The following is a 23,196-nucleotide window of genomic DNA, read 5'->3' on the forward strand; positions in this document are numbered from 1 at the left end:
GCTCCACAAGAGAAGCCACCGCAATGAGAAGCCCGCGCACCGCAACGAAGAGTAGCCCCCGCTTGCCACAACTAGAGAAAGCCTGCATGCAGCAATGGAGAACCAGTGCAGCCAAATATATATATATATATATATATATATATATATATATATATATATATATATGTATACAGTATTACACAACACAAGGTTGGTTGAATCCAAGGATGCAGAACCTTGGACAAGGAGGGCCAAGTGAAGTTACACACGGATTTTCAATTGTGCAGGAGTTGGTTGTCCCTAACTCCTTCCTTGTTCAGGGGTCAATTGTATAACTAAATACCTGATGGCAGAGACCAGGTTTTTGTCAACAAACTTTTATAAGTACATGTTGGGTGCCAGATTCCATTAGGTCTGGGGAGAGAAAAATAAAGAAAACCTACTTCCTGCCTTTAAAGGCCACACAGTCTGAGAAAAATTGTAAACTGATGTGAAATAAAATTCATATTTTATGGCAAGACAAAAATTTGAACATAAAAATTTTTTCTCTGCCCTTTGGCCTCCTCTCTCCCCGCTACTGAGCATTGTGTATCTGCGTTATGCATCAACCAAACCTCCCCATCAGCAGAAATACCTGCTCAACCATAAAAAGCAACATTCTCCTAGCATCAAGACAACTTCTTAAAAGATAACATTCCTTCTTGATCTTGTAGGGGGTCACAATGACACTTGCCCTCTGTCTCAAAAAACTTATCTAACTGTGCCTTGACTTCTAATGGGGGGACAGTTCTCAGAGCTGAGGTGCTCATCCCAGGTTACAATCCTCAAACTTGGCTCAAATAAAATTTTCCACTTCTTTCACAGATTGACTATTGATTAATTTTCATCGACACTGACAATCACAGAATGAGCTAAATTAGGAATAAAATCCGGGAGCAATAAAAGCAGAGGAGGGAGATTATGGAGGAGATGATGTCTGAGTTGATTATTGGTTGAGTCAGGATTACGGAAGAGAAAAAAGTGTTTGGAAAAGAATTCCAGGAAGAGGAGAGCATAAGCAAAGGTTAAGAAGCAAAAGAGGGTTTCCCTGGTGGCGCAGTGGTTGAGAGTCCGCCTGCCGATGCAGGGGACACGGGCTCGTGCCCGGTCCGGGAAGATCCCACATGCTGCGGAGCGGCTGGGCCCGTGAGCCATGGCCGTTGAGCCTGCGCATCCGGAGCCTGTGCTCCGCAACGGGAGAGGCCACAACAGTGAGAGGCCCGCGTACCGCAAAAAAAAAAAAAAAAAAAAAAAAAAAAAAGCAAAAGAAACAGCTTAGTATGCACAAGTAGCAACAAGCAGCTTAAAAAAATTGGGTGAAGTCAAATGAGTCTGAAGATAAGCTAGCTTCCCTCAGTGAAAGATTTACATCAATCTATCAGTGCATTCATTTATAAAATCAGTATCTATAGATAACTAGGTGCCAGTTTCCAGCCTAAGCGCCTTTGCACTTGCTAACCCTCTGTCTGAAAACGCATTTCCTAAATAGTCTCAGGTCTCGGCTCAATTATTAGTCTCTCGGAGACGCCTTCCCCACGCCTCTTACTTAAAAAGTCTCCACGTGGTCACCTTCTATGGTATTACTGTTTTGTTTTCCTTATAGCACTAATCACATTATGAGATTATCGTCTTCATTTGCTCATGAGGTAACTACAAGTCAGGCCCCCCTAGAATGTAAACACCAGGCAAACAGGGACCTGTTCACGGTTTCATCCTTAGGGTTCTAGCAAGCCAAAACGTCCACCGCATCTCCGGAGACCCCACTGCAGCTCCGCGCTAGGTCAGAACTGAGCATGCGCAAAGGGAGGGGCACTAGGAGCCTCGGGTTCGCGCAGGCCCCGCGCAGGCCCCGCCCCTGCCCCGCTGCGTCCCGCCGTCTCCGCGCCAGTGTAGCCGTTGCACCCAAATACTCGCAGCCGGTGCTTCCGCCCAGACACGGTAGGGCACGCCTCGGCGCCGGGAACCGAGGCCACCCTCCAGTTTACCGGTTCGGCGCCAGGATGGCCCCCAAACTTCCAGACTCTGTGGAGGAGCTCCGCGCCGCCGGCAACCTGAGCTTCCGCAACGGCCAGTTCGCCGAGGCCGCCATACTCTACAGCCGCGCGCTACGGCTGCTGCAGGCGCAAGGTGCGACCCCGGCCCCCCATTTCGCCGCCAGGCCTCCTTCTCCCTCTTGTCTTCCCCGACCCCAGCTACCCAGACGTCGCTCTGGCCCTGTCGACCTAGGGCTTCCTTACCCGAGGCCGACTGGCCAACCAGGCCCTCCCACCACCCGCCCATTCCTCCCCCTTCCCCCAGCTTGGGCATCCTACGAGAAACTTCCTCAGCCTTTCTTTCCACTTTTATTATTATTATTATTGTAACATGGTTTTATTACTGGTTTTGTGTGTGTGTGTGTGTGTGTGTGTGGATTTTTAAAAAATAAATTTATTTATTTAGTTTGGGCTGTGTTGGGTCTTCGTTGCCGCGTGTGGGCTTTTTCTCTAGTTGCAGCAAGCGCGGGGGCTACTCTTGGTTGTGGTGCCCGGGCTTCTCATTGCGGTGGCTTCTCTTGTCGCGGAGCGCGGGCTTCAGTAGTTGTGGCTTGCAGGCTCAGTAGTTGTGGCGCACAGGCTTAGTAGCTCTGCGGCATGTGGGATCTTCCCGGCCCAGGGCTCGAACCTGTCCCCTGCATTGGCAGGCGGATTCTTAATCACTGCCCCACCAGGGAAGACCTCTTGGTTCTTTTTTACTTAATGACATAACAGGAACATATTTCCATATTAATAGATGTTTTATCATTTTTTACAGTGGTAAAAAAACATTAAATTTACCGTCTTAACCATTTGTAAGTGTAGAGTTCAGTAGAGTTAAGTATATTCACGTTGTTGTGCAACAGATCTCTGGAACTTTTTCATCTTGCAACACTGAAACTCTGTACCCACTAAACACTAATTCCGCCTCTCCCCCCAGCCCTTGGTATCCACCTTTCTGCTTTCCATGTCAGTGATTTTGACTACTTTAGGTACTTCAAACGAGTGGAATAATACAGTATTTGTCTTTTGTGACTGAATAATCTCTATGACATTATAATCTATGTTGTAGCATGTGACAGGCTTTCGTTCTTTTTTAAGGCTGCATAATATTCCATTGTGTGGATATACCACATTCTCTTTATCCATTCATCTGTTAATGGATGTTTGAATTGCTTCCACCTCTTGGCTATGATGAACATGAATGTGCAGATATCTCCGAGATCCTGCTCTTAATTCTTTTGCATACATACCCAGAAGTGGGATTGCTGGATCAGATAGTAATTGTATTTTTAATCTGGGGGGGCAGGGAACCTCCATACTGTTTTCCATAATAGCTGTACCATTTTACATTCTCACTAGCAGGGCACAATGATTCCAACGTCTCAGCATCCTTACCAACACATTTTATTTTCTGTTCTTTCGATAGTGGCCATCCTGATAGGTGTGTGAGCTGCCTGCTTTTTAATTGTCCTATTGGACCCCATTCTGATATTTAGGCCTCATTCTGATCCCTGAGGCAACTCTCATTCTCCTCAACGGGTCAGTCTTTACTTAAATTAACATTTGTTCAGCACCTGTATGTAATGAGTGTATAATAAGACGGAGAAGGTCCTTTCTCTCAAGGGTCATACATCCTTGTTGGTGAGGGAGCCACAGGTGTGATCTTAAGCTAGTAAATAACAAACAACAACTGTGCAGTAATGATCAGGGCTTTTGAAGAAGACAGATGTGATGATATGATAGGTTTGACTGGGGAGCTCCTTTATGAAGAATGGGAGGTCGAGGACAACTTCTTTGCAGAAGTGACATTTGGTGAGAAGAAGCCAACTGCACAAAGTCTGGGGTGTCGAGCATTCCAGGTGGAAGGAACCGTAATTTCAAAGGCCCCAGACAGAATCAGCGGGTGTGTTCCAGGAGCCAAAGCACAGGGAGCCAGTGGAGGAAGTAGTAAGACTTGGTCAGTTACAGAGAAAGAACCTTATTGTGTAAGCATTTTACATAGCAGTTCAAGGTAAGGAGTTTGGGTTTTATTCCCTGTTGGGAAGCTACTGGAGAATTTTCAACAGAGCAGTAACCTTTTGTTACCAGTTCTCCCAGCCTCCGGCTCATTTCAGCCAACAACAGCCTTTTGCCCAAAGCCTCTCCAGAATGTCTTATCCCAGAGCCTCATTGGAACCCCTTTCAGCCCCTCGTTGGTACCTCTTTCCCTTTGCCTTCCTCCTCTTTCTCATTTCTTTGGCTAGCATTTGTTGAGTACTTGCTAGGCATTATAGACATTACCCCTTTTTTGGGGGGGGGCGGTACGCGGGCTTCTCACTGCTGTGGCCTCTTCCGTTGCGGAGCACAGGCTCCGGACGCGCACGCTCAGTGGCCATGGCTCATGGGCCCAGCCGCTCCGCGGCATGTGGGATCCTCCTGGACCGGGGCACGAACCCGTGTCCCCTGCATCGGCAGGCGGACTCTCAACCACTGCGCCACCAGGGAAGCCCGACATTACCCCTTTTTATCTTCATACTAACTTATGGGCAAGACGCTTTATAGATGAGGGAACCAGAAGAGTTAAATTGCCTCTTCTGGGGTGACACAGTGAAGACATGTCAGAGGCAGAATTTGAATGTGGGTCTCTCCGATTCCCAAGTCCAAGTTTTTAATTATTTTGCTAGACTTTTTCCCAAATCCTCTCTAAGTTCCAGTCTTTTTTGTTTGAATTTTTGCAGTTTCAAGCCACTCTTTTGCCCCACTGCCCTGTCTTTTTTTCTAGAACACTTCTCTGTAGGCCCAGCTCTTCATCTCAACTTAATAAAGTTGCTGAGGAATGTGAGGTATTGATATTTCTGCCTTTTTCTTTCATCCTACCCCAGCTGGCCTGGAAAAACTTGTCTTTTTGTATGGATTTATTCTGGGCCCCAAGAAGAGGTGGCCTGATGTCTGGATTCAGCAGAGGACCAGAATTTGGTTCTGATCCTGCTACTGATTTTCTAGGTAATTTATGGGCAAGTCCCTTGATTTCTCTGATCAGTTTCCCTGATCGTGAAAGGAGAGCAGGGAGCAACCTAATAAAACAAACCCTTCCAGCAAGTCTGTGAAATGATACCTTCATCTTATAGGTGAGCACATGTGATCAGGGGGATTGAATGACTTGTGCAGGATCGCAGGCTGGATTGTAGGTTCTGATGCCCTTTCCACCACACCACTGCTGTTTTCTGAGCAACCGTGCTCTGGTAACTTGAGATGGATTGCAAGTTTTGAATACTTGTGCTTGCTTCTTAAGGGCAAGGATGTATTTTACTTATCTCTGTACTTTGCTATCTCACTCAGGGCCCGGCAAAAATAAGAGAAAAAAGAAGATTATTTTATTATATTTGGTATTGAATGAAAGAGATCATGCATCAATATGGTAACATGATACTTAGTGAAAAAGGCAAGCTGCAGGAGAGGCAATATGATGCCACTTAGGAAGAGCTTTAAAAGGAAGTGGGCTTCCCTGGTGGTCCAGTGGTTATGCCACTTAGGAAAAGCTTTAAAAGGAAGTGGACTTCCCTGGTGGTCCAGTGGTTAAGACTCTGCGCTTCCACTACACTGGGTGAGGGTTTGATCCCTGGTCGGGGAACTAAGATCCCATATGCCGTGCGACATGGCCAAAAAAAAAAAAAGATAGAAAGTGATATTGTGTCTTGCCTGTGAATACCTATGTAATAAAGATAGACATACATGAGAATGTGACATACCAACTTCAGGATTATGCCAACCTCTGGGGGACTGGGAAGGGGGCAAAGGGAAAAGGGTGGGGATGAGTGGAGCTTTAGTCATATCAAAAACAAAAAGGTATAAACAAATAGATTGTATGCTGAGTTTAGTGATGAACATCAACTGTCTGTTATACTGGTTTCCATATGTTTCACAATTTTCAAAGGAGAGCTTGTTTTCTGTTCTGGGTATGTGCCTGGGATCGGAATCACTGGGTCAACACTTGACAGTTTTCCACTTTTTGTTTGTTTTCATTATGGCTCATGCTAGTGGGTATGAAGTGGTTGAAAAATTATTTTTAAAAATGAAAATCCTTGTGGCCACAGTAAAGGACTTGAGCTTTCTGAGATTCCTAAGGAGAAGGACTGCTTTTAGGGAAAGGCAGTAATGATTCTCCTCCCCATGGGATAGCTTGAGCCCTTCTGCTGATTAAGTTCTCTGTAGTCCTGCCAGACCCAGAGGACTTGGCAGAGTCCTCTCTGAGCAAGTAGAATTAGTTTTTTGTGTCCCCATAACACTTGTTCAGTCCATTTGTCATAGCATTTATGACATTTTCGTCTCTTCCTTCTTTATTGGATTTACACGCTTCTTGTACTAAGATTAACACACACACACCCCAGGTAGTTACAGCATGGATTTCTTTGAGCTATTTCATTTTGATCTTTGGCCTGGTACCAAGTTCAGTGCTGGACTGAGTGCATGAGCAGATGCTTGATTCCCTGTGAATGGCAGGAAGCTGGGTGTTCTCACTCCCTTGACAGACTTACCAGCCCATCAGACCAACAAGCCTGAATGGGTTACAGTCATCTCTGCAGCCCTTTACTAAAGCCCAGAGAACTCAGGGTGTGGATGCACTCCTGATATCCTGGGGCATCCATTTCCCAGCCTGTTAATAGTGCACTTTCTGCTTCCACTTGGGCAGGTTCTTCAGACCCAGAAAAAGAAAGTGTTCTCTACTCCAACCGAGCAGCGTGCCACCTGAAGGATGGGAACTGCATAGACTGCATCAAGGACTGCACTTCGTGAGCGGGCAGGGCTGACTTTGGGGTGCTGGGGGCTCAGGAGGGGAGGCTGGGCTTCTCTGGTCCCACCAAGTTACCTCTGCGACAGATATTAGGAAATGTCACTAAGTGTCAGCAAGTCACTGAGAATAGGAAGCTCTCTTTGGTCCTTGTGGCCCCTGACTTGTGTCTTTGGAGCCTCAGCTCTGCTGCTGAAAGGAGTAGGGTGGGTAGTTAGAGGTCGGCCTTTAAGGCTTTGTGAAATTTGGGACCTGGGAATGAGGTAGAGTTGCAGACTAGTAACTGGCTTGCTCCGGTTTTTTTCTGGGGTAGATGTGGGTGAGAGAGGGAGGGAGGGAGAGAAAGAAAGAGGGAGGGAGGTTAATAGATAGCCTCGAAAGAAGTAAGCAGTGACCAGGTGTAGAGGACGTTAAACAATTCTTCATACTTTCTTCTTCAAGCCAATCTGAGATTGCCTTCATGGTCATCGCTAAACTAGCACATGTACCTTAATGTGTTCTCAGATCTGATATCCTGTGACATTGCCTTAGATTCATGCCCTGGTGATAGGTGGGAGAGGAGGAGAAAGGTGAGCACGCTCGTGGAGCCTGTGCTCAGTTGATCTGTACCAGGCCCTGTGCCAGGTTTCCTTCGTGGAGCGCTCATGAGCACTCTGTAGGGTAAGTCAGCCATCCTTCCCAGGCTAGAACTGGGTTGTGGAGGATTGAGGCTGTAGAGTGATTTGCCTGGGGTCACATGGTTAGTGGCAGAGGTGGAATTCAGACACTGCTCCATCTGACTCCAAAGCCTGTTCGTTATTCCCACTTGGCCACGCTCTATAGAAACATAGAAGCATGAAAGCTACAAGGCACTTATTCTTGATTTCGGGGAATTGCAGCTATAAAAATCGATGCACACGCGCACACATTTCACAATAGTAGTGGTTCTCTGCCCTCTTTCCCTACTCCACTTCAGTCTAAGTTGAAAAGTCCCTCTTCTAAGACTTCACCGTCTAGCATCGTCTTGTCAGAAGTGACCTCCCATGTACTGAGTGCTGCAGATGCCCCATCTGGAAGGAACTGCGGCGAGGAGCCCTGATGACTCAACAGCCCGATGACATTTCTGCCTCCTGTCCTAGAGCGCTGGCCTTGGTTCCCTTTGGCATGAAGCCCCTGCTGCGGCGAGCGTCAGCCTACGAGGCTCTGGAGAAGTACACCCTGGCCTACATGGACTACCTGACTGTGCTGCAGATTGATGACAGTGTGACGTCAGCCTTGGAAGGCAGCAGCAGGTGAGCCCGAGTCACTGTGGTCAGTCTCTCTGAGATGTCCTGTCCTCCCTGATTAGCTTGGAACCATTGCTTTGGTCGTCTTCTGGGAGGATCCCTTTGGGCTAGGCTTAGAAACTCCTAATGAGCATGTGCAGAAAGTGTGGAAGGACAGTCTGCTGTTGTATTTTAGCAGGTTTTTAAGGGGTCAGAATTACTGAGTTGTGGGGTCTTGGGGTTTTTTTGTTTGTTTGTTTTTTGCCTAGATGCTCAAATGCATTCACACAGGAGTACTTAATTGAGCTCTGTTTAAGCCGGGTTCAGTGGGGAATACCGATATAAAAAAGAGGTAGACCCCACTTGCTCCAAAGAGCTAACTAGAGTGGGGAAAGTAAGACACAGAACAAGCAGCTGTCACCCCAGGCTGTAGGGCTGTTGTTTGTGGATATGGTTCAGTATATTGTACTCTGTGACCCCTTCACAAGGCCCCTCAGGTGAAATGTCTTTCTGGTCTTCTGAGCAGATGCCCTCATTTAGGTAACTGGTCATGTTTCCCCTCTTTGCATGGTCTGTTAGAAAGCCAGACACCACACTAACAGAAACCCTGAACCAGGACTCCATGGTATCTGTTTAGTGCGTCCTTTCTGGCTTGACCTGTTTTCTCTCTGCTTCCTTTTAGTCTCTATCATTCAACAAAATCTGCCACTTATGTACCAGACTTTGCACTAGGGCCTGGGCTGATGACTGAGACATACCTCTTCCTGCCCTAGTAGAGCTCCTGGTCTCCAGGAGGACGGCAGTCAGTCACAGGCAAACCTGCAGCGTGATGAGTGCTGTGGTAGAAGGCACCTAACAGCCAGGGGGAGTCCAGAGAGGGCTTTCCAGAGAAGGTGAGCTGAGACAGAGAGATGAATAGTGCTCTGGGCCAGGGGCCAGCAGGGAGCATGTGCAGCATGTGCAAGGTCAGTGAGTAGGAGGCGTTAGAGGGATTGTGAGAATTCCACTGCTCACGGTGCTGCACGCGAGCGGCTCGGTTCCGGAAGGATGGTGAGGCCAGATCACACAGGGCCTTGTGTCCAGGGGCTTGGATTTAATCCAGACACAGTGAGGCATCGTGAAAGGGTCTTTAGCAGGGGGGCAACATGAGCAGATTTGAGAGAAAAGTTGAGTGGCTTCCCGCTGTGTGTCGACCATGAAGGAGAACAGAATAGGAATGGGGCGGGCGGTAATCCAGAAGAGGTGCTGGATAGAGAGCAGTGGGACCAATTCAGGGGACATTCAGGTGGTATTTCAACAAGTGTTGGCGGTTGGAGGGTGGGGGGAAGGGAAGAAGAGAGGAGGCGTCCAGGTGGTTGACACCCTGAGTTGGAGGTGACTGTGGGGCGGAGACCAGAGAAGCAAGAAGCCGGCTGGGCATTTACATGCATGCAGAGCAAAGGAGGAAAAATACGGGCTGAACATAGAGATCTGAAGGTCATCAGCATAGAGGCGGCTTGAGGTTGTGGGGAAAAAACAGCACCACAGCAAGTGTGTGTGGGGGGAAGAGGATGGAGTTTGAGGAATCCAACATTCGAGGGACGCACAGAGGAACAGCAGCGGGAGCGGGCGGAGGACACGAGAGCAGTTAGTATCGCGAAGGCAGGAGCGTTTCGGGGGGGATGAAGACGTCATTCGGATCAGGTGTTTCGATGAGCTTAAGTAGACTCGGTGTAGGAATGAAGTCACCGGTGATTCTGATGGAAGCAGTTCAGTGGGGTCAGAAGCCAAATGGCAGTGGGCTTAAGGAGCCAGGCTGGGAAGGGCAGAGCAGTGTAGCTGCCGTGTCGGGGGTCCGTCCCGGAGGAGGGAGCTAGCTGCTGAGAGGTGGGGTCGGTAGAGAGAAAGGATGCAGATGTGGGAGAGGGCGGTGCTGGCCGAGTGCGGCCCAGGAGAGGCAGGGAAAGATGGATCCCGAGCCGAGGTGGAGGGATTGGCCCTGTCAGCTCTTCTGTTTTTTTGTTTTGTTTTGTTTGTTTGTTTGTTTTTTGCGGTACGCGGGCCTCTCACTGCCGCGGCCCCTCCCGTTGCGGAGCACAGGCTCCGGACGCACAGGCTCAGCGGCCATGGCTCACGGGCCCAGCCGCTCCGCGGCACGTGGGATCCTCCTGGACCGGGGCACGAACCCGTGTCCCCTGCATCGGCAGGTGGACTCTCAACCACTACGCCACCAGGGAAGCCCAGCTCTTCTGTTTTGATGGGAGAGAAATAGGAATTTTTGTGTGCCCGTGCAGGTAGGTTTGTGTTTAGGGTGTGAGGAAGTCCAAGGAGGAGGGTTAGGGAGCACGGTGGAGGAGGGTAGAGTTTTGAAGCAGCTGGGCCAATCAGAAAAACAGCTTTGGGGGCTTAGAGCCCCTGAGTATGTAGTGCTATCAGTCTGTGAGCTTTTCATTCTAGTAACACAGGAACATTGTTGTAGGAGCAGAAGTTACAGTCAGCTTCATGTACTCACCCAGCACCTACTTAATGGGCCCTCGTGGGTGCCAGGTAATGTGCCAGGTGCTGGAAATCAGTTAACAAAACCAGCATGGTCCCTGAGCCTAGAAGGTGGGAGTGGGGAATGGGAAGTGGAGGAGATTCTTCTGGGGGGAGGGGAGAGCATGTGCAAAGGCTTGAACGTGAGGATCGAGAGGCAGTGTGGCACACAGTAAAAACGGAGGGGTGGGAGGGCACCAGGTCTCAGGCCCTGCCAGCCTAGTGAAATGGAAACAACTGAAAGATTTTAAAATTTGAATGACATAAGATTTGCATTTTTAAAAAAATCTCTGAGCGTTAATCAAATGTCAGGTGTTTGCATGGCCTTGTAATAGATTCATTAAGAAAATATAAAACGTGGTTCTTGGGGCATGCATGGTCCCTTGGGGGTCAGGTTTAAATTACCTTAGCAAGCACCAGATCATCCCTTTGAAGTTAACGTAGTGTGACAAGCGCGGGCAAGCGAGGGCCAGGTAGGGAGGGAGTGTCGTGGTGGCCGACCTGAAGACGTATATGGTGGCAGGCTCCTGTTCCATTCCTGCTGCGAGTCAGAAGGGTACAAAGAGATGGTTCAAACCAGGGGCAGATGATAACTGCCTCTCGTATACCTCCTTTGGGCTTACGAGAGGAGGAATATCTTCCTGACCCAGCTGGAAACCTCACTGTGATCCTGCCTGCCTTTCCAGAATGACCAGAGCTCTTATGGACTCCTTTGGGCCCGAGTGGCGCCAGAAGCTGCCCCCTATCCCCTTGGTGCCTTTTTCCGCTCAGAAGAGGTGGGAGTGTTTGCCTTCGGAAGACTGCAAAGAGACAGCTAAAAGCAAATCCAAAGAAACCACAGCTACGAAGAGCAGAGGTAAGCTGTGACTTCCTGCCCAGAGAGAGTCCAGTCTCCCCAGAGCCACTTTCTTTAGAGTAATCCTGTAAAAATTGGCCTCGTGTAAGATGAGTTCTTTTTAAAATCTTATAAACAAAGTAAAAAAACAAAACAAAAAAGCCTTAACCTCCTAGAGATTGTCTCCTCAGCTCTACAGTGGGCGATGAGAAAGCCTACCCCACAGGTGTAGGGATTAGGTGATATGAGGCTCCTTGAACTCCCAGCCTCGTGCACAGGTATCCAGTGTTAGTTTCCTTCTCATACCTCTGGCAGCATTTGGATGTATCATGTAGGATGTTTTGGGTTGAAAGAACAGAAAAACTTCATGTGGTAAAAATAATAAAGAGAATGTATTGGCCCATATAACTGAAAGGCCTGGAGTTCAGGTTCAGGCACGGCTTGCTCCAGCAGCTCACTACATCATCAGACTCTGGCTCCATTTCTCTGCACTTCTGTCTGCGCTCTTCTCTAGTGTGTATCGGCTTTGTCTGCAGGCAGTCTTCCCTCCAAGGTAGTACAATAGCTGTGGCAGTTCACTGACTCGCATCCATGTGCCATGCCTCATGACCCAGAGGGAGAGAAAGAGTTCTTTTTCTGATAGCTACCTAAGAGAGGGTTTCTTTCCCCCAAATCCCTAGCTCCTCTTTTCTTAATTTATTTTGGCCTTATGTGGTCACAGGCCATTCCCTACACTAGTCACTGTGACCAGGGCTTGAGATTTTGTGATGAGCTCAGCTCTCTGCCATCTGCTCCACCTCCATAGCTAGAGGAACACACACACTGTATGAGTCCCTGGAGGAGGATGAGTAAGAGACGGGAGATCAAAGCCAGGTAGCCCCAAACAGGAGACCGTCCACCTCAGCTCTATAAAAACAGGAGGCCCTTCTCCAGGCAGGGGCAACTGGAAACTCTTATAATGGGTCCACCTCAGCTCTATAAAAACAGGAGGCCCTTCTCCAGGCAGGGCAACTGGAAACTCTTATAATGAGTCCACCTCAGCTCTATAAAAACAGGAGGCCCTTCTCCAGGCAGGGGCAACTGGAAACTCTTATAATGTTCCAGGGGAGTCTTCCCAGCCCAGCAAGTGAGGTTTTGAGGATGGCAGGTGCAGAGGAGGCGGGGCTGGAGCCTTGCATTGGGTGTACAGGAGGGCAGGAGTCGTTCCCCTTCCCAGGAGGAAACCTATCTGGCCGTGGGGAGAATTCCCTCCCTAGAACGAGAACGTGGGGCGCTAATGAACTCGACGCCTTCAGTGCACCTACCATTTGCTTCATTCTTTTGTTGGAGTCACAGCCAGGTGTGTCCCAGGCCCTGTGCTGAGCAGTGTGGCCCAGAGAGGGCCTCGGGAAGCTCTCGGCCCAGTGAGAGACTGAGACACATAAACAGAGCAATTTAAAATACAGGAGGAAGGCCAAGACAATAATGCATCAAAACAGTCCTGAGAAGGAGACCACCGTAAAGACCCAAGTTTCAGGAAGGCGTCTGAGTATTGGGCAGGGAGTAGGAGGCATGAGTACTAGGAGGGAAGCCTAAGGAACTTCTTCTGAAATTAGAGTGACTTAGATAACAAAGTGTGCAGTAGGTAATAAAAATGTAGTGGTAGTTACTTTAAGAGGTAGTGGAGGTTGAACTATAACCGGGTGCTTATTAATATCTGTGGCATGAATAGATCAGTGAGCTTAAATGAATCCAGGCCCAGGATACATCATCACCCACATGTGTCCTTCATTTTAAAGGGTGCTCACCTCCCTATTAACTCGTTTTGTTTGGTCCTGATAATGACAGTGACTCAGGCAGGGAAGGGATCACTCTCCTGACTGCACAGATCGGGAAACCAAGGCCCAGGGAGGTGAAGTAATACATGGCATTATGGAAGGAACAGGGTTGGGCTTGGAGTCCAGAGTTCTCTGGGCTCTGCCACTTGGAGCTCCTCAGCCTTTCCTGTGACACCATGGTGTGGAGAATTAAGGAACAGATCCCTATTGCTTAGTGTCTGATGTAGCACAGAGTAACCTTTCTCTCCACGGGCTGCCCCTGGAGGCCACATGGGAGATGCTCAGTAGAGGGACCACCGCCCAGCCTTGCCTGCTGCTTCTGTGTCTACACTCCTTATCGCTGCAGCCTCAGCAGTAAGGGCTGGCCTGCACTGTTGTCTAAGCTATGGAGCCATCCCTCCTTTTCCTCCTCTATAAAAATGCTGTGTTGGCCTCTGAGGGTAACCTTTAAATGTAAGACTAATCTCCCCAAGTCTAAAAATGCAATAATCCCTCTCCCCTCCCCAAACAATTTAACTCTTTAAAATCAGGAGGTATCTTACAATCAGTGTCAAAAGAAACTTTCCTGCCACCACTTCCCCTACCCCAGGCCTCTGAATTGTTATCAAATAGACAGCATCTTGAATTGAAGAAACTACTGAGCGTCTCAGGGCATGGGAGAGAGGAAAAAGAATTGCTAGTGGGACTCTGGCTGGGCTTTCCAGCTGATTTGGACCCCACCACGTGTTGTGGGTGAGACAGGTTCCTACCTGCTCACTCAGGTCCCAAGCCGGGGCTGAAAGCTTTATGTGTGTAAAGGGCTTCACCTGAGGTGCATTAAAACAAACATACACTTAAGAGCTGCGCAACGGCAGTCCTTCTCCTAGAGAATCGAACCCATGTTCACATAAAAGCTTGTTCACAAATATTCACAGCATCATTATTCATAGCAGCCCAAAAGTGGAAACAACCCAAATGTCCCTCAAGTGATGAATGGATAAACAAAATGTGGTATATCCATACAGTGCAACATCATTCGGCCATAAAAAGGAAGAAAATTCTGATACATGGTACAATACAGACGAACCTTGAAAACACTATGCGAAGTGAAAGAAGTCACAAAAGAGTACATATTGTATGATTCCTTTTAGATGAAATGTCCACAGTAGCAAATCCTAAAAGACGGAAAGTGGATTGGTGGTTACCGAGGATGGGGACGGGAATGGGAGGGACTGCTAATGGGTATGGGGTTTCTTTTGGAGGTGATGAAGATGTTCTGGAATTAGGTAGTAGTAATGGTTGCATAACTTCGGGACTACACTAAAATCAGTGATTTGTACACTTTAAAATGGTGAATTTTATGGTAGATAAATTGTATCTCAATAAATCTTAAAAAATAATAATAAAATACAGGAGGAAGAACAGGTGCTTCAGAGTCTCTAATGTTTGAGGAATTCAAATTGGGAACTGCCATCAGTGTGCTTGGGAGAGCTGGGGAAAGGCTCCTGGAGGTGACAGGTTGAGCTGGGCCTGAAAGGGTGAGCTCTTCAGGCACGAAGGGAAGGGGGTTTTCGGCAGAGGCAGCGGAAGGAGTGAGAGAATGAAGTGGTGGGGCATCGCTGGTGGCTAGCGGGGACAAGCATGGGGCAGCGTGGGGTGCGTTGCAGAGCCAAGGTGAAGCTGAGGACGTGTGCACATTGCAACCCACTGGCTCTGCTTCTAGAGAAACTCGTGCACGTGTGCACAAGGAGACATGTACAAGGACGTTCAGAGCAGAAATTCGGTAAGAGGGACTTCCCTGGTGGCGCAGTGGTTAAGGATCCGCCTGCCAGTGCAGGGGACACGGGTTCGAGCCCTGGTCCGGGAAGATCCCACATGCCGCGGAGCAACTAAGCCCGTGTGCCACAACTACGGAGCCTGCGCTCTAGAGCCGGTGAGCCACAACTACTGAAGCCTGCGTGCCTAGAGCCTGTGCTCTGCAACAAGAGAAGCCACCGCAGTGAGAAGCCCGCGCACCGCAACGAAGAGTAGCCCCTGCTCGCCGCAACTAGAGAAAGCCCACCCAGCAACGAAGACCCAACGCAGCCAAAAATAAATAAATAAATAATTTTTTTAAATAAAAAATATAATTCGGTAAGAGCGAAAAGCAAAATAACCCAAGTCTCCATAAACAGTAGAACGGATAAATCAGTTGCATTGCAGCAGTGAGAATGAATGAAGGAGTTACAGGTATATGCATCCACACAGATGAATCTCAGGAATATAATTTTGAGGGGAAAAAGAATAGGTAGAATTATATATTCCTTTATTTGAAGTTCTAAGACAATGTAAACAATAAATAGTTTATAGATACTATTGTATATTTAGTTAAACTAACCAAGAAAACGGGGGCGGGGGGCTTGGTGTGCACAGAATTGGGGATAATGGTTTCCTCCAGGGGTGGATTGATTGCGGGAGAGGCTCACAGGATTTCAAAGGTCTTAGTAAATGTTCTGTTTCTTAAGGTGAGGGATGAATTCAAGGGTATTAGTTTTATTCCTAAAACCTTACCCTTGACATAAATATTGAGTATTTTATAAAGATAGTTTTTAAAAATTGAAAAAGCAGGTTATATGGGAGCTGGGGCTGGAATAATTAACTGGGTCCGTGCAGTGGAGGGCCCCAAGGCCAGGTGGAGCAGCTGGCATTTCACCTTGTTCTCTCTCTTTTTCTCCCTTTCTCCCTCTTCCCACCCCGCCACCCCGAAGGCTGGGGCACAGCTGCAGGTGTCGAGTTGGGGAGAACACTCACAGGCTCAGACCAAAACAACTGAGGAGTAGCAGATACCCCTGCCCTTTTCTGGAAGCCCAGGATCTTCACCCTTTTTACCAGATGCTTGTTTATTTAAATACTTTCTCACTTATTCTCCTGCTTTAAGTTTATAGGATGCTCTGCACTTTCTCCTGTTTTCTCACATTTCATCCTAACAGTAGCCCTGTGTGGAATAGGTATCGCCCCCAATGTTTTGGTGAGCAAATTGAGGTCCAGATGCGTTAGGTAGGCCACACAGGACTTCCAGCTACTGAGTGGCAGTGCTGAGGCCAGAACCTGGGTTACTTTTTATTGTGTATTTATCATTGTGTGTGTAAAAGTATGTTTATATCAGGAGTCCCAATCTCTTCCAAAGGAAAAGCTGTTTAATATCCCAGAAGCCATTGATCGGGGGTCTCATTACTCAGGCAGGATGCTTTACACAGTGCAGGAACGCTCTGGGGACAGAGTGTTGTAGACGGCTTAGAAGAGACGCTGCCCAAGAGATCTCCTGGAGCTCAGCTGGGCACCTGCTCCATGGTTTTTTCCTCTTCTGAATTTGTATCTAGTGCCTTCTGCTGGGGATGTGGAGAGAGCCAGAGTTCTGAAGGAGGAAGGCAATGAGCTTGTAAAGAAGGGGAACCATAAGCAAGCGATTGAGAAGTACAATGAGAGCCTCTGGTTTAGTAACGTGGAATCCGCCACGTACAGCAACAGGTACCTTCCACACGGCTGGCCTGGGGGATTTCAGGACACCGAACATTCTCCCGCAGTCTTCTCTTAGGCTGTGATGGGCTTTGCATCCCAGCATTTAGTCAGTACAGGCATACCTCGGAGATATCGCAGGGTCAGTTCCAGACCACCACAGTAAAGCAAATATCGCAATAACTCGAGTCACACGAGCTTTGGGGTTTCCCTGTGCATCTAAAAGTTACGTTTACATTATACTGTAGTCTGTTAAATGTACAATAACATTATGTCTAAAAAACAACGTATGTACCTTAATTTAACAATACTTTGTTGCTAAAAATTGCCAGTCATCATGTGAGCAGCAAGTCGTAGTAGTAACATCAAAGATCACTGATCACAGATCACTGTAACGAGTATAATCATAATGAAAAAGTTTGAAGTATTGTGAGAATTACCAACATGTGAAACAGAGATACAAAGTGAACAAATGCTGCTGGAAAAATGGTGCCAGTAGACTTGCTCGATGCAGGGTTGCCACAAATCTTCAATTTTGATATCTTCAAAATATCTGTGAAGCACAGTAAAACGAGGTATGCCTGTTTGTTACAGCTCAAAATGTGCATTCACACTCTTTGGTCACGGTGAGATGGGCGTTGCCAGTGGCACTCACTCTCTTAAAGGGCAGAAACTGGGGTGCCCAAGGGGAGCCTGGGCTTTGTTCGCCCCCCCACCCCCCAAATTTTCATTAACCAGATAAACATAGGATGTGAGTAAAAGCTGTGGGCTTGCTGTGCAAACACACCCCCAACACAAGTATCACAGCCTCTGCACCGTCCCCGACTCTCACCCCGTGGGCTTCTCCAGGACCCTCTGGTTAGAAATGTCGGCACTGTCTGTCTGCGAGCACCAGGGCAGAACCCAGGGTACGGATTAACTCTTGCCTGGCCTGAGCAAGAGAGAAGGGTCCAGTCTAGCCTGAGGGGTTGGACTTGCGGCGCTATAGAAGGGCCTGCGCCCTGAGCTGCTGCCAGCGGTCGGTGATTCTTTCCACCAACAGTGAGAGCCTGGGAGCCAGGGTACTGTCTCTCGATTGTGTAGGAGTCCCTGCTCAGCAGTAGCCCTCAAAGGTATTGGTAGTGGATGCTCATCTTGTTTTAATGTTGAGAAAACCAAGGCTAGAGCCTAGGCTCACCGTTCCTTATCCAAAACTCTTGGGATAAAATGTGTTTCCGATTTTAGGAAGGTATCATAGTGCATATGCTGAGTCACATAACACTCCAGCAGGGTCTGGGCAGCTCGCAAAAGTTAATCGTTCAGTGTTTCTGCCGTGAAACATACTGAAATTCCAGGATCACATGGAATGGTGTAAAGAAAGACTAAGCAGCCCCATGTAAGTTCAGGTCAGGTTTTGCTGCCGAATGAGTTGAAAAGGGAACTTTTAGTTGTAAAGCATGGATTTTGGCATTTTGGATCTGTAGTTTTACTGGCCGATTGGACCCAGGTGCCTCAGTCAGCCAGGCTAACTCGGGAAAAAGGGCTGCAGCCCCTTTGTTCATGTTTGTGCAGCAGCATCTTTTTTTTTTTTTTAATTATTTTTGGCTGTGTTGGGTTTTCATTGCTGCGCGTGGGCTTTCTCTAGTTTCGGCGAGCGTTGCAGTGTGCGGGCTTCTCATTGCGGTGGCTTCTCGTTGCAGAGCACAGGCTTCAGTAGTTGTGGCGCGCGGGCTCAGTAGTTGTGGCGCACGGGCTTAGTTGCTCCGCGGCACGTGGAATCTTCCTGAACCAGGGCTCGAACCTGTGTCCCCTGCATTGGCAGGCAGATTCTTAACCACTGCACCACCAGGGAAGTCCAGCATCATCTTCTAACTCCTCTTTCTGTGGGCTCTCTGGCCTTGCTCATTACCTCATGTTGCTGGAGACCTCTATTAACCCATTTTCCTGGATTTTTACCACATTCAGGACAGTGTTTTATTTAAATACTGATTTTCATGCAAATGTGTCTGTGCCACACTGTTAATTACTATTGCTTTGCAATATATCTTGTAGGGCTGGTCTTTTCCTTAATCTTCTTAATCAGAGTATCCCTGGCTATTTTCCCAGCTTTGATCTTCTAGCTAAACCTTAGGTTCACTGTGATAAATTCCAAACCGTATCTTGTTGGGCTTTTGGCTGTAATTACATTGATTGTATAAATTTAATTTAGAAGACTGAAAACTTTATACAGATCAATTTTCTATCCATTGTGGCGGAATATACCACATCCTGGATGCCATTTTAATGCTCCACTTCATACATATGCATCTGTATGGACCAGTGCATCATCTCAGGCTCCAGTTCTGTCTGTACAGTTGATACCTGAGTGGATATCACTGTCAGGTACTTGGCACCTACAATTTGCCAGGCCCTGAATGGACCTCCAGAAGAGTCTCATTTAGTACTCACAGCAGTCCTTCAGGTTAGGTCATGGTCCCAGTTTACCTAAGAGAAAACGGGTTCAGAAAGATGAATTAAATGATCAAAAAGTTAAACCACTAATACATGGTGGAGCTGCGATTTAAGTCAGGTGTTTATACTCCAGAGCTTGAGTTCCTTTTCACTCACTTGTCTCCTTCATAACGAAAACCCTTCTGATTGGATACAAAATCATTCTGTTTACCAAAAGCCAAGGGTGTTTATTTTATAGGCCAAAGTTCTGCGTTTTTCACATCTTGAATATAATCTTTGGAGTTCATATGTAATCATTTTCATTGCAACATTTATGTTCGGAAGTCACCAAATAGTACCTAATGCTTATACTGTGATTCCTCTACTTCCCAGAAATTTGGCTAATTCTTTAAATTACCAGAGTCCATTGAGAGAACACTTTAGTTTCCTTAGAATTCTTCCATGTTCAAATTTAGATCAGGGACTGCTATTCTAAAACTTGATGGCTGACAACAGCTGTTTTATTTTGCTCATGATTCGTGAGCCAGGAATTCGGAAAGGGCAGTTCTTACCTAGGGTCTGTCATTCAGGGTCAACAAGATGGTAGCTGGGACTGGAGTCATCTAAACACTTCTCCTGCATATCTGGCACCAGGGCTGGAATGACTGAAATGGCTGGGGAATGGAACTGATAGAGCAAGCTGGAGCCTTTTTTTTTCTCTCCTGGCAGCCTTGTCACATATGCTGGCTTGAGTGTCCTCACAGCATGGTGGCCTCAGGATAGTTGGCTTCTTGCATAGCAGCTAAAGGCTCCAAGAGCAAGTGTTCCCAGAGAACAGGCTGATGCTACAAGACCTCTGTAGCCTACCACTGGGACTCATACGTTCCTCTGTACTGTGTTGGTCAGAACAGTCACAGAACCTGCCTACATTCAAGAGGAAAGAACACAGGACCTCTTCAATGGGAAGAATGCCACAGAATTTGTGCCTGCTTTTAAACTGTTACAAGGAGAAGCTTTTTCTAAGTTGATTTATAAGTTCCATGCAATCTCAATGAAAATACTAGAATTTTTTTACATTCTTGGTAATAATTCCATAATTTGTCAGGAAAAGAATAACAGCATAAGAGAATTTAGATATAAAGTGTGGGAAAAAGAGGAATTATCCAATAAATGGTGTTGGGTTGGCTGGAGAGAGTTCAAAAGGAACCCGAATCCCTACCCTCACTCCTTATTTTAAAATAAATTCTAAGTGGATCACAGTTTCAAATGTAAAAAGTAAAACCATTAAGTTCTAGAACAGCGTGTGGGTTAATTATCTTGCAGTGGGGAAGGTATTTGGTGGTGGTCGAGGGGGACCCACAGAAGTCATTAAAGAAGTTGGATAAATTTTATTTCATAAGATTTAAAAATCTTATGTAAAGACACTCAGCTTTACCTATATTTAAAGCAACTGCATTAAAAACAGATGCTATTTTCTTCCATATTGGCAGAAGTTAAAGGTTGAGACCCGGGGTAGGTACAGTTGCAGGAAAATAGTCTCTGTTAGTAACTGTTCTTAAGTCCACTTGACCCTTGAACAAGGCAGCTGTTGGGGGCACTGACCCTCCTTGCAGTCAGAAAATCTCAGCATAATTTACATTCGTCCTCTCGTATCTGCGGTTCTGCTGCATCCATGGAGTCCACCAAATGCAGATGGTGTAATACTCTGGAATTTGTTACTGAAAAAAATCTGCGTATAAGTGGACCCGCGCAGTTCAAACCCGTGTTCCTCAAGGGTCAGCTGGTTTTTGGAGAGCATTTTGGTGACAATCAAAAATTTAAATGTATGTACCTTTTGATGCAGCAGTCCTCCTAATAGGCGTCTGAGATTTATGCGCAAGCACGTTCATGGTAGCATCGATTATTTATAAACTGGAAACAGTGAAAAATGTCTACTGATAAGGAATTAATAAAATTAATTATGGTACATACAAGTGAATACTATGTATCCATTAAAAAGTGAGGCGGAATGGATATCTGTTTTGTTTTTAGTGATTATCTTTGGGGGAAAGGACTAAAATTGAATGAGAGAGATACAGATATATACTTTTCCCCCGTTGATGCAGAATGTGACAGTTTTCAAAATGTAAGTTGGATGAATTATGTATTGAACACCCATTCACTTCCCAATTAAATTCATAAACATTGTTATAAAATCAAGTACGCTTCAGTTAAAAAGAATATTTGCTTTGTCACTATAGCCATCTACTGATCCATCTTACCGTCTTTGATGCATAAGTTGTAGACATCTTTACATTTCACCCCTAACATGTCAGCATGCCTGGTATTTATTTAGAGCCTGGTATTTGTTTTTTTCTTGAGGCAGATAATTTTTTATCACGGGGAGCGTTTCGGGAAGCCTTTTTTCGCTTGAAAGAGTACAGTGTGGGCGCGTGAGGCGGACACGACAATAGCACCGAACACGGTCAGGATCTCGAGTCGTTTGAGCCCGGGTTGGGTCCCAGGTCTGCCCCTCGGTAGTGGTGGAAGCTTGGCGCGTCCCTTCAGCCCTCTGAGCCGCGTCACCTCTGCAGAAGGGGGCTGGGTGGCTGTGAGGACTGAGGGAGGTAGGAAGCCCCCAGCACGGTGCGTTCGGGGAGCCGCGGGGCGCTCCTCAGACTGCTGCGTGGTCCGCTCTTCCCCCTCAGGGCGCTCTGCCATCTGGTGCTGAAGCAGTACAAGGAGGCCGTGAAGGACTGCACGGAAGCCCTCAGGCTGGACGGGAAGAACGTGAAGGCGTTTTACCGACGGGCTCAAGCCTACAAGGCCCTCAAGGTAAAGAGATTCTGGCCGGAGGCACCAAGAGAGCCACAGCCAGTTGTGCCTGTGCTGGCCCTTCCAGAGCACGGTCACGGTGAGGGGTACCTGCCATGTGCCTTCTCGTGCAGGGGCCCAGGTGCTCCAGGCAGGCCTCCAGGCTGGGGTGCAGGAACCCTCTGAGGGCTCAGCAGCGGTCTCCACCCCCGCCTGGTCTCCCCGGGCCAGGGCTCCATCCCCACACCCTCTCTCTCCTCTCAGGACTATAAATCCAGCTTTGCGGACATCAACAGCCTCCTGCAGATTGAGCCCAGGAACGGCCCCGCACAGAAGTTGCGGCAGGAGGTTAACCGGAGCTTAAACTAAAAACCCAAAGGGGCAGCAGGACACCTCTGCCTGACCACCTTCCTCCGAGCCTGCTCCCGGGACCCTCAGAGACGTGATGGCCTCCCACCCCTCAAGAGGATTTGCCTGTTCAAATTAAGCTCAGTTTAGTCAAAAACAAGATGTTTTGTTGGAAAGTTCCCTGTTCCTAACTCCCTGTGCTGCGGACAGCGAGCGGGTCACACAGGTCCTCACAGGCAAGGCCCTCGGCTCTGTCTCTGCCCAGCACGCTCCAGAGCGAGTTGCCCTTCCAGCGTCACCAGGCACCCTCACCGTGGTCCACCTGAGCAACCTGGGCTGGGGCGTGGGGGGCACTGGGAAGCCCTGACCCGCCTATAGCCAAAGCAGCCTGTTGAGCTGGTCTCCAGTGCTGCTCCCTGCCCGGTCCTTGGCACAGCGCTCTGTGTTCTGAGCCCCAGTGCCTTTTGGCCGAGCCTTCCTTTGGTGGGGATGCAGGACCTGGCCCTTGGCCGGCTTTGTCTGTGGCTCTGTGCTGCCGCCCCCTGCGTGGAGGCGCCTGAGCTGTTTCAAGAGCCAGAAGGTGTGGCTGCTACTTCGGAAGGCGAGGCAGGGAGAAAGGCCTCCTGGAAGTCAGTGTCCTTCCATCCTGGGCAGGGACTCGAGGCTTCTTAGTTCTTTGTAATAATGTTGACGTTAATCTGAACTGAACTGACTGATTCTGTTGAACTGTGTGTTAAAGCTACTGCATTAACATTTTCTACATAAATGTCTGTTGTACTTTCATTTATGCTTTTTCAGTTTTGGTTCATTTTGGAACTTTGCAATAAAAAAAAAAAAAAAAGACTGCTTATGGAGCACTCATCCATTCTTTGATCAGATTTACTGGAATTTCTGCATGGGCCAGGCCCTACGTATAGTACTGGGGAAACAGCGGTGAACAAATAGACACGGTCCCTGCTCT

General features: G+C 47.7%; 1 protein-coding gene across 1 annotated transcript; it reads left to right on the forward strand.

The window, feature by feature from the left end:
• Nucleotides 1-1,884: 1,884 nt before the first annotated feature.
• Nucleotides 1,885-23,196, forward strand: TOMM34 (translocase of outer mitochondrial membrane 34). Its single transcript, XM_082600619.1, has 7 exons — nt 1,885-2,145; nt 6,703-6,802; nt 7,920-8,072; nt 11,246-11,415; nt 16,550-16,697; nt 21,782-21,908; nt 22,152-23,196. Exons 1-7 carry the CDS (start codon nt 2,019-2,021, stop codon nt 22,254-22,256), a joined length of 930 nt encoding a protein of 309 aa, XP_082456745.1. The 5' UTR covers nt 1,885-2,018; the 3' UTR covers nt 22,257-23,196.

This window comes from Mesoplodon mirus, assembly GCF_964341445.2.
Source record: "Mesoplodon mirus genome assembly, chromosome: 15".
Lineage (NCBI taxonomy): Eukaryota > Metazoa > Chordata > Mammalia > Artiodactyla > Ziphiidae > Mesoplodon > Mesoplodon mirus.